The 15,090-nt window shown below is 39.5% G+C and overlaps 1 protein-coding gene across 10 annotated transcripts in view; it reads right to left on the reverse strand.

The window, feature by feature from the left end:
- mbnl2 (muscleblind-like splicing regulator 2) overlaps positions 1-15,090 on the reverse strand; it is a 128,424-nt gene that overhangs the window by 41,450 nt on the left and 71,884 nt on the right. For all 10 annotated transcript variants that reach the window (XM_060825871.1, XM_060825870.1, XM_060825865.1 and 7 more), the window contains 3 exons: positions 9,061-9,225; positions 8,524-8,727; positions 4,505-4,768 (listed from right to left, as the gene is read on the reverse strand). In XM_060825871.1, the coding sequence (XP_060681854.1) occupies positions 4,505-4,768; positions 8,524-8,727; positions 9,061-9,225 (633 nt within the window). The remainder of the gene's footprint in view (positions 1-4,504; positions 4,769-8,523; positions 8,728-9,060; positions 9,226-15,090) is intronic.

The following is a 15,090-nucleotide window of genomic DNA, read 5'->3' on the forward strand; positions in this document are numbered from 1 at the left end:
TAGAAAAAAAAGTGGAGGCAGTGAATAACCATGTACTGAGTCAATAAAATTATCCAATCAGGCCAGGGAGTCAGAGTATGCAAAAAACAACAGCACTGGATCAAACAGTTCACCCAACTGATCTATTTTGGTATTTATGCTCCACATGAGTCTATCCCCATCCTATTCCATCTCATTCTGCCAGCATGTCTACTCATTTATATGTTGACATAGTTTCCCTTTAAACTAATCAATGCTATTCATCTCAACTATGCCTTGTTGTAATGAGTTTCAAATTTACTTCCTGCATAAGAACGTTCTTCTAAACTTAACAGATTTATTAGTGACTTGTGTTTATTTCCTGCAATCTTGGAATCTCCTTCCAGCCAAAATAATTTATTTTAGTCCATCCTAGCAATTCTGTACAGTTTTACAGATCTCTACCAGGTCACAATTAAACCTTCCAATTTACCTTCCAATTAAATCTGTTGGACTATAAATTGGTGTTGTTTGATTTTTAACTTTGTACACCCCAGTCCAACACTGGCATCTCCAAATCAGGTCACAACTAGCATTTAAGAAGATACCAAGGAGAATTGAGTTGGGAGCTTTAGCAATGAAGGACATAGGGCGGAGTCAAAAGCAAGTGAAAATCCTCATGAAAGCATGGATTTACGAGAACTTGCAGCTCTTTCGCTTTGGTCTGAAATGTTGAGGCAGTATACCAGAATCATAATGGTACTGTCAGCAATCTAGGCATGAAAGGATGAATGGCCAATGCTGTCCCGAGGATTGGTGAAATTCAAATGCATTGATTTTGTTGCCACCATATATGTAAATATATATACGGTGACCTGCTAAAACCTTCTGTTTGCGATTAAAAACATACATCTGAAATCAGCAAATGGCGCTTCCACAGGAAGGACTGCAAACTAGGAATACCCAAGGTATTGCCCAGCTCCTTTCCCAGGAGCTGAAAGGATAATTAGGATATTTCAAGCAAAGGAGAAAGTACCAATAGTCATTCCAGCAACTGATCTTCCAATGTGGCACTTTATTAAGCAACCTTTGAAAATTCACTATTATATGCATGCATTTCCTTTGTCATGAAAGAATTTTATAGTGCATGTGAGGAATAATTCAACTTTTATACCAGACCTAACCTTATGTCAGCTGGCTGCAGTCAACATAACTCAACTAAATGCGTATTAATTACATTGTGTATTATGGTCCCTGGGAACCCACCTACTACCAACATTAAGTTGAAATGTCTATAATTTCTGGTTTTCCCCTTTCTTGCTTTTTAAACAGAAATTGGCAACCTTCTAACGCTCACACATGGCTTCCTTCAAACAATCAAATGTGGAAGTGTGACTTCTCTACTCTAAATGCCCTAGTTTCTCAGTAAGACTAACATTCAAAATCTTCTGTCATTTGCCAATTCGTTTTCAGAACTAGAGTTGGGGGGGGGGGGGGGGGGGTTGGAAAACATTTCAGAGCCAGGGCGGGCGAGTCACAGACACACACAGAGCGAGGGCGTGGGTGGGCGAGGCAGAGAGAGTGAGAGATTGAAAACAAATTGCTGCTATTGTATGCAGAGTGAGCTGCAGAGCCTTCAGCCTATATTGAACTACAAAATCATTGAGGTGATTAGACATTTCGCTGTTCTGATGTTAAGTCTTATGGAAAACCTCTTCACTAAGTTCCATCTTGATAAATAAAGTGTAACCTGCTGTTTTAAACAGCATATTAAATTCATAATTATTGATAAACATCCTTACTGGTCCTGAAAGAATAATGTAATATTTAATCTGTCAAAGCACAAGAAATTACATTTAAACTTAAAGTAAATTCTAAATATTTATGATTGCTTCACTTTTACTTTAACCCCATGTGTAAACCCTAATCATTTGCAATCTGTAAAAGTTATGGTTAAAAATGAAAGGATTTTAGATTAGATTCCCTACAGTGTGGAAACAGGCCCTGCGGCCCAACAAGTCCACCCTTCGAACAGCAACCCACCCAGTCCCATTTCCCTCTGACTAACGCACCTAACACTATGGGCAATTTAGCGTGGCCAATTCACCCGACCTGCACATCTTTGGACTGTGGGAGGAAACAGGAGTACCCGAAGGAAACCCATGCAGACATGGGGAGAATGTGCAAACTCCACACTGACAGTCGTCCAAGGCTGGAATCGAACCTGGGACCCTGGTACTGTGAGACAGCAGTGCTAATCACTGAGCCACCCGTGCCACCCCTATGGCTTTATAATACCCTGGTTTCCTGGCTAAGAGAATACTTCCATTCGACTGGCTGCTTACGCTGATGACGATTACTGCTGGACACCCAGAGATTCTCTTTACAGATTCAGTAGTGTTGTTACTAATAATCATAGAATATAGCTCTTTAACTCTTTCATTTGGAGTGTTTCATCTATCACTACCTTGACTGGCTTAGCCAGCTGGGAACCCATGAAAAGTGTATTTTTGCAAAGGTAGAGGACAGCACTTCATTTTAGATTACATTCAAGGCAGGATTAATTCAGTAGAAAATATAGGCAATAACAATCTAACTTTTTAAGTTAATTACATCCCACCAATCTGCTTGTGAATTGTGCATTTTGGATTTAATCTATTTATTGAAAAAAATTAGACATCCTTTTGACTGCAATGCCATAAATGTTTTGCAACAAAATTTCTAATTCACTGTTGAAACCTGTCCTGCTACATGTGTTTTGATTCAGCTCTGGTGGATAGGTAGTGAAAAGATAGATTATCCATCTGGAAGAGTCTTCACTTCAGCCTCCACACTCTGACAGTATAACTCAGCTTGATGGGCTCTAGGAAACCACTTGCTGAGTGTGCACCCAGAAATGTCTTTGTGATGCTGTTGAGATGCAGTGCCCAGAGATTTCTGACTCCCACATTGAAAATAATTTCCAAATTTGAATAACTGCAGTTATTTTGGCTAGTTCAAGCTAAACCTCTACTAACTGCAAATTGTGATCAACCTGCTTAATCCTATCTCAAAATTATGCGTTTCCAGGAACAGGTGACATCTACAGATTTATGATCAAGGAATGTGGATAACATTGCCAGATGGGTAATCGCCTTTTCTCATTTCACATCCTCCATGTGCACTGTAGGAACACAGCAAGAAGTACAAGTGGAGGAAAGACACCTGCACTAGAGCAACAACAACAGCTGTCAGGACTACTTTGCCAAAAGCATCATATGTCCCAATTAAATCTGGAAAATATTTAGTAAAAATGTTGTGATAGTTACAATGCTTGAACATGTATTAGAACAAAGCTCAAGAACTAGCTGCCAAAACACCAAATGAGATTTTGGTTCAGTTGTATTCATCTGAAGAGGAATATGTTAACCAATGGCTAATTTTGCAAAGGTAAGGACAGAGCTCTAAAGTGACTTTCCCACTGTACTTCTTTCATTTTAAATTACTTCAACACTGTTAGCCACTCATGTGATCCAGAAACTACTAGACCTACAAGAGTTTAAACTATTATTGCTCAAGTCAAAGCTGAGGACTTCACCAATCAGCCAAATGTGTGTCACTTCCATAACCAAAAATGAATTATTTCCAATGAATTACATGGGTTCTAAAATGAATGATAGGAAAATCAGTTTTTTTTTGCCTTTTCGGAAGTTCAGTTTGTACCAAAGCGTTAATATTAGTGATGTGTTTTTGATCTTGGCCACATTACTGCTAGAAGCAGGTTCTAACTTAATCTATGTGCACTGCAAGCAGAAGATAACTGCTCAGAGACCAAAAAAAGGATCTATTGCAACAAAAAAATTTGTTAATCATAAATATAACTATAAACCTGAAGCACAGAATATCTTCAGGGATTGTTGGAAAAAAAAAGAGATGTTTTTCTTCATTACTCCAAACTATAGTATAGCTTTTCCAATGCTGTTTGTGTTTTCTGTACCAACATCCCTTTTTAAAAAAGAGATCATATTTTCTGCCCTTTTCTACTGATTATAACAAATCTACATCAGAATCTAGCTAGACAATGTTGTAAAAAAATAGAAAAATACTAGCTTATTGAAATAGAAATTTTATTGAACAAGTTAACCTATTACTGCCTCAATTTAATGTGCCAAAAAATCTTGCTTAAAGCAACTGCACACAAACAGTTCTAATGGCTGCTAGCTTAACTACAGAAAGATTTATTAACCAAGAGATTCCATATTCAACAATTAGTTGCCATTCCTAACAAGTAATTTAATTTCTCAAATATAAAATCACCTTTTCTTCTACACTGCAAGTTTAGAAATTATTAAGGAATATGGTGCCAGTAGTTGTACTCAATGGGAAACAGTTTCGGGTCTTCTGTTACACACACAAACAGATACAAGAGCAACTGCATCAAACGCAGCACATCAATGTGCAACTTCCATGCATCTCCTGTACCACAATAATCTAAGTTAACCATTTTGCGAATTGCACGATAAATTTGTCGTTGATTTGTATCATGTTATCTAGTTAAATAACTTACCATTGCTGTTGCTGCTGCAGCAGCTGCTTGAGCTACTGCCACAGCCTGGTTGGCCTGGTGCTGAGCAGCCTTAATTTTGGCTTGTAAATGCGCAGGAGGATGGAAGTATTTGCACTTCTCTCTTGAGCATCGACCTTTGATATAATCCATGCAGACAGTTACAGTGTTGTCATTGGTGTCCACCATTGTGCTGTCTGCAGGGTGAGCAAAGCGGCAGTCAGTCTCACCCCGTGTGCAATTCCCTCGCTGAAACTCTCGGCACACCTGCCAGAAGAGGAGACAGAACTCTACTTAGATTTAATGGAGTTGTTTCACTTATAGGTGTTCAAAAACTTAAGTGAAAGGCAAGGCCAAGGTAAGGTACAAACCTAAAATTTAGTCCAGGACAGAAATCATTCATCAACAGGGAATTCAGGAGGAGACATTGGCCTAATAGCATAATCACTGGACTATTAATCCAGAGACCCAAGTAATGTTCGGGTTTGAATCCTGCCACGGCAGATGGTGGAATTTTAATTCAATAAAAATCTGAAATTAAGAGTCTAATGACTCCCATTAATCCATTATAGATTCCTTTAGGGAAGGAAATTGCCATCCTTACCTGTTCTGGCTCCAAATGTGACTCCAACCAGCAATTTGGTTGAGTCTAAGTTGCTCTTTGGGCAGTTAGAGATGAGCCATGAATGCTGGCCTAGCCTGTGATGCTTTCATCTCATGAATGAATAACCCAACGGGAGCTCACTTACATGGAGAAAAATTCATATCTGGTACCATAGAGAATTTTGACTTTTTGGTAACATTACTCTCCCAGATCATGTACTGCCAGAATGATAATCACTGGGAATCCTTGGGCACCTTCTATAACCATGAAAAAAAATTGGAATGTCTGTGACGATGTTAATTTAACAATCAATATCATATTTGGGACAGCAGTTACAAGCAAGATGCAAATAGAATTAAGCATGATCAATATGCGATATGTTGATCTCTTTATTCTGCTGACCTGATTATGGTCCAAAACCATTTTAAGTTATAAATCACAAGACAATAATTGTGATTTTGGAGAAGGTTTGTCGCTTAGGTTTTTCTGAATTCCAAAGTCTATCAGCTTCTCCATTATTTTTCATCTTTTACTACTTGGCATATATTTCATATCACTTTCTCCCAAAATACCTGAAACTAATTTCTTGGCAATAACCTACATATGATAATCACATACTTATGAACTTGTAGTTGTCGTCCTGAACTTACTCACTGTCCTCTTCACAGTCAACCACTCTCTTCTTATGTGCTGTCTGCAAATGTTTGATACCATATCTAATCCAGATGATATATGTATAAATGAGAACAATGACAGCCAGAGACCCTACGGCTTATATCCTCCAATCCAAATGACATCAATTGATCACTTTTCTCATTTCTGTTCTTTAGTCAACTTTCGATCCAAATATTCTCCATGGAAGACAAGATTGTACATGCATTTTCTTCAAATGTCAGTCACTGGCACTTTATATTAATTATTGCTACATTAGTATTTTTATTTCATTTGTGTATGCCCTGATCTTTTGAACCAAGTTGGCAAAACTAAATGCAGATCAGGGCCATATTTCATCACTCCAAAGCACTCTCAGACAATTCAATTTTGTGAAATTTCCATTCCCACATGAATAGCGAAACATGAAATTCAACAAGTAGCATCTTGTGATTACGCTTTTTAGGAATGTGTGCTCACTAAGTATCCCCAGATAACAATTAGAGATCAGTGAATTCAAGTAGTTTCCCATTTACACTATTAGTGTTCGCAAAAAAAACTTTAAAATTGCACTTTGTTAAAATGAGATGATAATAGGTCTTAATATCCAAATTCATGAAAAATGTTTATGAATCATAGAATCTCTATAGTATGGAAGCAGGTCATTCGGCCCATGGAGCCCACACTGACCATCCACAGCACCTCACCCACACTCATCCCTATACCCTGCATTTCCCATGGCTAATCCACCTAGTCTGCATATCCTTGGACACTAAAGGCAATTTAGCACAGCTAATTCACCTAACTTGCACATCTTTGGACGGTGGGAGGAATCCCATGCAAACACGGTGAAAATGTCTCTGTCAAGTTTGCACAGTTTAGATTAGATTCCCTGCAGCGTGGAAACAGGCCTTATGGCCCAACAAGTTCACTAAGATAAAAGGTAGGGAGGAGGGACCGGGGGAGGGGCGTTGGAAATGCGATAGGTGGAAGGAGGTTAAGGTGAGGGTGATAGGTCGGAGTGGAGGTGGGGGCGGAGAGGTCAGGAAGAAGATTGCAGGTTAGGAAGGTGGTGCTGAGTTCGAGAGTTGGGACTGAGACAAGGTGGGGGGAGGGGAAATGATGGTTGGACCACAAGGGATGAACTCAGATTTCTCCAGTTTCCTCATTTCCCCTCCCCCACCTTGTCTCAGTCCCAACCCTTGAACTCAGCACCACCTTCCTAACCTGCAATCTTCTTCCTGACCTCTTCACCCCCACCCCGACCTATCACCCTCACCTTAACCTCCTTCCACCTATCGCATTTCCAATGCTCCTCCCCCAGTCCCTCCTCCCTACCTTTTATCTTAGCTGCTTGGCACACTCTCATTCCTGAAGAAGGGCTCATACCCGAAACGTCGATTCTCCTGCTCCTTGGATGCTGCCTGACCTGCTGCGCTTTTCCAGCAACACATTTTCAGCTCTGATCTCCAGCATCTGAAGTCCTCACTTTCTCCAACAAGTTCACACTGACCCTCTGAAGATTGACCCACACAGACCCATTTCCTTCTGACTAATGCACCTAACACTATGGGCAATTTAATATGACCAATTCACCTAATCTGCACATCTTTGGAGTGTGGGAGGAAACCGGAGCGATAGAGGAAACCCACACAGACATGAGAGAATGTGCAAACTCCACACAAACAGTCATCCAAGGCTGGAATCAAACCTGAGGCCCGAGTGCTGTGAGGCAGCCGCGCTAACCACTGAGCCACCGTGCAGTTGCCAGAAGGTAGAATTGAACCTGGGTCCCTGGGACTGAGGGAGCAGTGCTAACCACTGAGCCACCATGCAGCCTCAGCTCTTTAGCCCTGAAAAAACTAAATTTCATATTTATGCAATGTTGAATTTGATTATGAAATAGTCCAAATATTTTAAAATGATTATGCTAATTTATGTTTCAACCTTAATCTCAAATCTAGATCAAAATCATTTACTTGCTTTCTATAAAATATATTTAACAGTGAATTTTACCTCCTGGCTTACTATGAGAGAAGACTGAAAACTAGTGGGCTATTTATGTTGTTTGCTGATATCACTGCTGTTGGACACAGAGATCCCTTTGACTTAGCACTGCCTCAAACTCATACCTGGAACGGGGAATTACTTAGGGGGATTCTGATGGTGACATTTCTTCAAGACCAGTCGATGATTGACATTGCTTAACTGTTGACTGCAAAATCCAGCCGACTGAATACCACATCCTTTATCAGGATGCCCCTCACTTCTCTGATTCAAGCAGTGAATTCAACAACGTTAGGTTCTTCAACTTCTTCAATTTCTGATAATTTTCATTTTGAAATCATTTGAAGCCATAGAGATGTACAGAATGGCCCAACTTGTCCATGCCGACCAGAATTTTAATTTATTGCATATGCTCAAGATGATAGGTTTTAAAAATTTATTTTGAAAAATATATCTTTACACCCAATTAAATCCATCATTTGTTCTTTCATGAAAATATTTTAGCAAATCTAAAGTCTTGGCCTTTTGTTTTCCCCATAAATCGCAGCAAACTGTAAAGGGATTCTCCTGCCTACTGTGCCAGTTCTGATGGCAAACTCAATCAAACTGTTAACATATGTTCCAGACCTGATTGATTTTACAATTTCAAAATGTGCTGAAAGTCCAGATCAAGTCCATACCATGGATTATGGATACAAAAACAAAAAGTAAGATGCACCAGAATCACGCTGCATTTATACAACTGGTGCTACATTTTTACCTCTAACCGGTCTGTCCTCATGTGCTTAGGCATATTTCCTGATCCAGCAACCGAAATAGGTGGGCTTCCAGGGACAAGAACAGGGGCACTGGAGAGAACTTCGGTTGGAACTAATCCGACACTGTGAGGCATGGGTGCCAGAAAAGGACTAAAACTAAAAGGATGATGATTTACTCCTGTGCCAGGATTCATTGGAAATGTGGCCTGTGGAGAAAAGTATAAATATGCTTTAAGGAAAGTTGAAAGGGCAAAGTAGCACAGAAATTCATTTCATTTCTCACAACCAAACTAAGCAGTATCAGCACTTCTACAAGATTGTTTAGGCTTCAAGAACTTAAATTTTCAAAATGGAAAATAGATTTTGCTTCTTTTGTTTTGGAGTTTGCCAACTGAGAGAAGAAACTGAAGAACTCTACGAAAGGTATTGAACAAAGTATAAGTTGGTACCAGAACTTACAATATAAAACATTTAAAAAAAATTTGGAGGGATTGGATGGAATTAAGAGAAAAATCTTTCATTTTAAACAATATACTTACAACTGGTTGAATTTGAGCACCTGGCATCATAAACTGCATCTGTTGTGCCAGCATAGCTGCAGTTGTTTTCTGTTGTATGAGATTGTTCCGGCCATTAATTTCTAACTGCGTTTTTAAATGCATTGGCGGATGAAGATACTTGCAGTTTTCTCTTGTGCAACGACCCTATTATATGGAAAAATTACAGGAGATTTAGAAACAGTGGAAGTACGATAACAAATGCACAAATTTCACATCATGCGACAGGCAGTGGAATTTGAATTCAGTAAAAATCTAGAACGAAGGGTCTAATGATGACCATGAAACCATGGTTGACTGGATCACGAATTTCCTTTAGGAAAAGAAATCTGCTGACCTTATCTAGTCTGGCTAACATATACTTCAAGATCCATAGCAACATATATGTCAAGATCCAAGACTCTCAATAGCCACCTGGACAATTAAAGAGAAGCATAAATGCTGGCCTACTCAGTGATGCCTACATCCTGTGAATGAGTTTTGAAAACAAAAACTCCCGAAAATTCTAACCAGGCTTCATTTACAAATATTCATCTAATAATTTAAAATTATACTGCCAATGATAAGGTGTGACCACCCACTAAACCAAAGCAACAACTTCATACATTTAGACATGTTGTGATCTTTTCTCAAATTTAGTTTTGAAGCTTGACAAAGACCTACAAAGATATGGCTCAGTAAGTAATTTTAGCTATGAGGAACTTTACCTCATGCAGCCGTATAAAATAATTTAGAAGGCATAACATTCAAAAAAGCATAATTATGGAGTTAGGAGCTCTGCTAAAATTTTTGCTGTGCAAAATAAACTGATGGTAGGATAAAAATCTACTCAAAATATTCCAGATTTCTGCACTTGTCACTGACACCATGAAAGGCATCTGTCCACACTTCCTTTCATTGCTTATTTTCTCATGCAATAAATATCCTTGTCAGTGTAAGCACACTGGTGATTTTGCCAGTTGTTTTTGTCAACTGTTATTTGGGCATTTCTCACCTGGATAGTGAGTCATCTGCCTTCCTGCAACTCCAATGTAATGACTTCTATATATTAACATTTTTGATTAGTAATGCCTGTCTATCACAATGGGATTGGTGCAGATTTGAACCATAAGGAATAAGAAAATTGCATTAATATTTTACGATGCATTACTGAGCATCCAGCATTCTGTAAAGTCACCTCCACAATAAGCGGCAAACAATTCTGCAAATGGTGTATTAATGAAGTAAAATAATAGTGAAGTCAAAATTGGTGTGTTCAGAGCAAAACACATTTAGAAGTTATTGACACATCAAGTGTGTTTTTCCAATGGCTATGACAACACACTAGCAGCCCAGAAGCTTACCTGTCTTGCCATTTAAAATCATGAAACAGAATTCAATAATTTGTGGACTGGCACTGAAAGGAAGATTTAGATGTTTCTGAAACATAAGTAGGTAGTTCACTTTCATAGAATGGAACTTGCAACCATTATTTGTACCTAGAGTCCGACTACCTCAGGGCAACAGGGATGGATGAAAAGCATTGCCTTGCCATATATATTTTTATTTCTCTATATTTTAGATTACCTTGTTCTTTAACTTTGCTCTGCTAAAGCTAAGTGTCATAAATACATTCTGAATTGTTTAGTTCAAGCCATAAACTTGGTGCCTGGGTATCAGTTATTCACAAAGTCTGGTCCCCATTATTGAAAAATTCTGATTATAAACCACTGTGGTAATTTGTGGGTCATCAATTTACTGCCTTGTGAATACAAGGACAGGAATGCTAATTTGATGTGGATGTCTGTCTCCATGTCGGTAACAAATTGCTGACTGGTCAGTGGAATGGTGACCCATTGTCAATGCCGAAGTCCTTCTGCCTGTGATTGGCTTCTAGCCAGCTCAACAGCTTGTGATTAGTCAGAAGCTATTGGACCTCAGAAAAGGAAGAGCTGCCTTTGTTTCTCTGCAAACCACCTCAAGCCCGACTAAAGCCAGCTTATATTCACTTATCAATTTCTGTACACGGTGGCACATTAACAGTAAATCAAAGACATAAGAAGTTGGAATTTGTCACCCTGTGCCTCCTGCAAGCAATTGCAAGTACCTGGGGAAGGAAGATAGAGGAGTCACAGACCCTGACAAGCCAAAAGGATTATATCAGCAAACCCTGTTGATAGTGATGATTGAACTGCCTTTCTAATTTTTCTCCACTATCTATGACACTTTTTTGTTTGTGTGTGTGTGTGTGTGTTGTTCAGAGGGTTAGAGTTTTAAAGTACTAGATTCACTATGAGATGATGGTTTATAATTGTTTATATGTAGCTAGAGTTTATTTACTATGACAAATCATAATTATTGTCAAGTGCAGAAACATGGCCTCACTTTCTGGTAACCCGTGGAATTTTGAGCAAATTATACAATCTTTAATTTTTCTTATGACTCTGGGAATGGTGAGGCTTGATTTCCAACTTGTACCCCCATCAGGGACAACACAAGAATAAATTAAGAAATCTTCCTGCAATTCATTCATTCATTAACTCCTGTCCTCTACATAATTAAATATTTTTTTTTATAGATATTTTTATTGGGAATTTAACATTTTGACAAATTTACAAAAATAAGCAGAATTTTCAAGCACAAACATTAATATAAAAATAGATCTTAAATATATAATCATCAAAATTCAACTAATCCACAATCATCCAGAGTGTATAGTTGAGTCGCTTACATCCTTCAAATAAGAGAAAATGTTCTCTAATACACTCATAACAGTATGATTAAAAGGAAGCTATTTCCAAACAATAAGAACAAACAAAAAAAAAATTAAACATGTTTGAATGGAGATCTTCCCCCTTGTTCTCAGGGGGCCTTACTACCTTTCCAACGTTCCACCATATCCTCTCCCAAACAGTGTCCCACCCTCGACCCGGGCGCTCCTTAATAGGATTTAGATATAATACCGAGCTAGAGTTAACAGTGAGCGCCGCACCCCCACCCCACCCCACCCATACCTGAGTATATCTAATAGCATCAATGCCACGTACAAACACACATAACTATAAAATTACAACTCCAACAGATTACAGTTAAGTATAATAACATAGCAAGGAAGACAACCCCGCTCCCAGAGGCAAAAGTAAAATAGAATAAAGTAACCATTTCTCCCCACGGAGTGTGGAAGAGGCAAGCCAACATAAATTGTCTCTTACGATTTATTTAACCGAGTCTAAAAGTTTCTTGGCCTCTTCCGATGATCTAAAATTATACTCGGATCCTTCGTGGGTAAAGCATAACGTCGCTGGGTAGCGTAAGGTGTATTGAATATCTAAGTCCCTTAAACATTTCTTCACCTCATCAAACGCCTTCCTTCTTCGTGCCAAAGCCGGGGAGAAGTCCTGAAATAACATAATCTTGGATCCTGCATGAATCATAGCTTTAGGATCCTTTCCAAGCTTTCTGGAGGCATCCAGGAGTATCTGCCTCTCCCTATAACTCTGCAGCCGGAACAGGACCGGGCGTGGGCGCTGGTTTGGGCCAGATCCGCGTACTGCGACCCGGTAGGCCCACTCCACCCTTACCCGGTCAGTTTCAGCCCCCAGGTTTAAAATCTGCGGCAGCCATCGCTCCAGAAATGCTACTAACTGTTCTTTCCCTTCTTGCTCTTGAAGGCCCAGCAGCCGAATATTCTTTCTCCGATTTCTGTTGTCAATATCATCCATGTAGATTTCAAAGGCCCTGACTCTCTGCTCCAGAGCTCTCACCTGTTCTGCAGCTGTTTGAGCTGCAGCCTCGGAGGTCGTGGCCTTTAGTTCCACCCCCTCCACTCGGCCCTGCAGCTCTTCCATGGTTTGATTCTGTTTCTGCAGCTTTTCTTCGAATGCATTCCATCGCTGTCGGGATTCTGCGATGAAATTGACGAGTGTCGATTCCAGTCTAGCAATCATCTCTATAAGGCCTGTTTTTACATCAGCTGCAGCCAGAGGAGAGGAGGGTGGGGGAGGGGTCTTTGTTTTCTGAGAGCTGCGGGGTCCCTTTGATTTACTCATTATCCACTCAGTATTAGACTATTTAAATATAATATTCAGCAGCTAATTAAGATTAAAGAAATTTTTTGGGTGGTTTGGCAAGTGTGGTGGGGACAGGAAACCCACTTTACCCAGGTTTTGGGAAGGGCTCTGTAGACTCAGACTTGCTGAGTCGCCGCCATCTTGGATCTCCCACATAATTAAATTTAACAAGTTTCATACAGTTCCCTGCCAACTTCCAAGCAGGGAAGAGTCAAATGTCCCACGGAGATGGAATACAAAATCAAAGGGTCCATATACCTGTATACATAACAGAAAAAGGAGTAGGCTGTTCGATCCCTTGAGTCTATAATGCAATGCAATCGGATTATGGCCGATTTTCTAACTAAACATGATTTCCCACACACTTCCCATATTGCTAGATTTGTCTTGTATTCAAAAATCTATCTGCCACTATGTTGAAGGTACTGAGTGACTGAGAAATCTTAATCCAGGACAGCAAATTCCACAGGTTCGCAGGTCTTCAAATAAATAAAAAGTTTGTCCGTATCTCAGCCTTAAGTGACAAACCATCTGTTATGAGACTGACCAGAATGGACCCCTACCCCAATTCTGGACTTCCAAAGCAAGGGAAATACATATCCAGAGAAAACAAAACAAAGAAGGCATAGACGGTTTGGACCGAAGGGTCTGTTTCCTTGCTGTACATCTTTATGACTCTATAATTGCAGATGTGGATCCGAAAAAACAAAAAGTCAGAAATTGTTGGAGAAGTGCAGGAGTTCTGGCAGCAGCTGTGAAGAGAAAACCAAGCTATGGTTTTGTAATAAGGAACCATCCAGCATTCGGTTTGAATGCGATCCCAGGAATGAGTTTGATGAACCTTCACTGCACTCCTTTAAGGCCTTAGTTAAAAATCTATCCTTCCTTATTGTTCTTCTTTATATAAAGACAGAAGTGTCACGACACCAGGTTATAGTCTAACAGGGTTATTTGAAATTCCAAGCTTCCATCAGGTGAAGCAGCACTCAAAAAGCTTAGGATCTCAAGTAAAATTGTTGGACTATAACCTGGTATTGTTTGACTTCAGACTATGTCCACCTCAGTCCAACACTGGCAGCTCCACTTCTTTAGATAGAAAGACCAAAAGACCAATTCTCTACAATTGAGATGATACTTCTTTATTATTGCACTCTCATATCTTTGTAATAAAACATAAGATGGTGTGTGTTTTCTGAATTTATTGCTATACCTGAATGTTACCTTTGTGAAACGAATTAGAGAATGGCATCTCAGATCCTGTTAAATAGCAACAGTTCACATTTCCTAAATGGTGAGACAATATGGTGCTTATGCTTTTTTTTCCCAACTAGAGTGGCCATCAACATGTTTTGCTGCATATATCCCATCTACTACATTGTTGTTCATGCACCGAACATATTTAAATCATTTGCAACATCTTTGCGGCCTCCTTATAGCTTACTTTCTTGCCTTCCATTCTACCAACACTTATTCACTTACTTGGCAATATCAATGGAGAAAAGCAGGTAAAGCTCAGATGAGTTATTAAAGAAATAACCAGTGCAGCATGGTTTACTTTTTTTCACATCATGAGGAATGTCTGAAGTCAATTTAAAATAGGGTGATATTTGTACAACTGTTACCCTATTTGAACACTTAGTGATGTTGACTAGGGCAGCTCAATCAATATTAGATTAGATTTCCTACAGTGTGGAAACAAGCCCTTCGGCCCAACAAATCAACACTAACCCTCCAAAGAGTATCCACCCTGACCCATTTTCCTCTGACTGATGCACCTAACACTATGGACAAGTTAGAATCGCCAATTCACCTGACCTGCACATCTTTGGACTGCGGGAGGAAACCGGAGCACCTGGAAGAAACCCACACAGACATGGGGAGAATGTGTAAGCTCCACACACCCAAGGCTGGAATCGATCCTGGGTCCCTGGCACTGTGAGGCAGTAGTGCTAACCCTCAAAAA

This window comes from Hemiscyllium ocellatum, chromosome 6, assembly GCF_020745735.1.
Source record: "Hemiscyllium ocellatum isolate sHemOce1 chromosome 6, sHemOce1.pat.X.cur, whole genome shotgun sequence".
Taxonomy (NCBI): Eukaryota; Metazoa; Chordata; class Chondrichthyes; order Orectolobiformes; family Hemiscylliidae; genus Hemiscyllium; species Hemiscyllium ocellatum.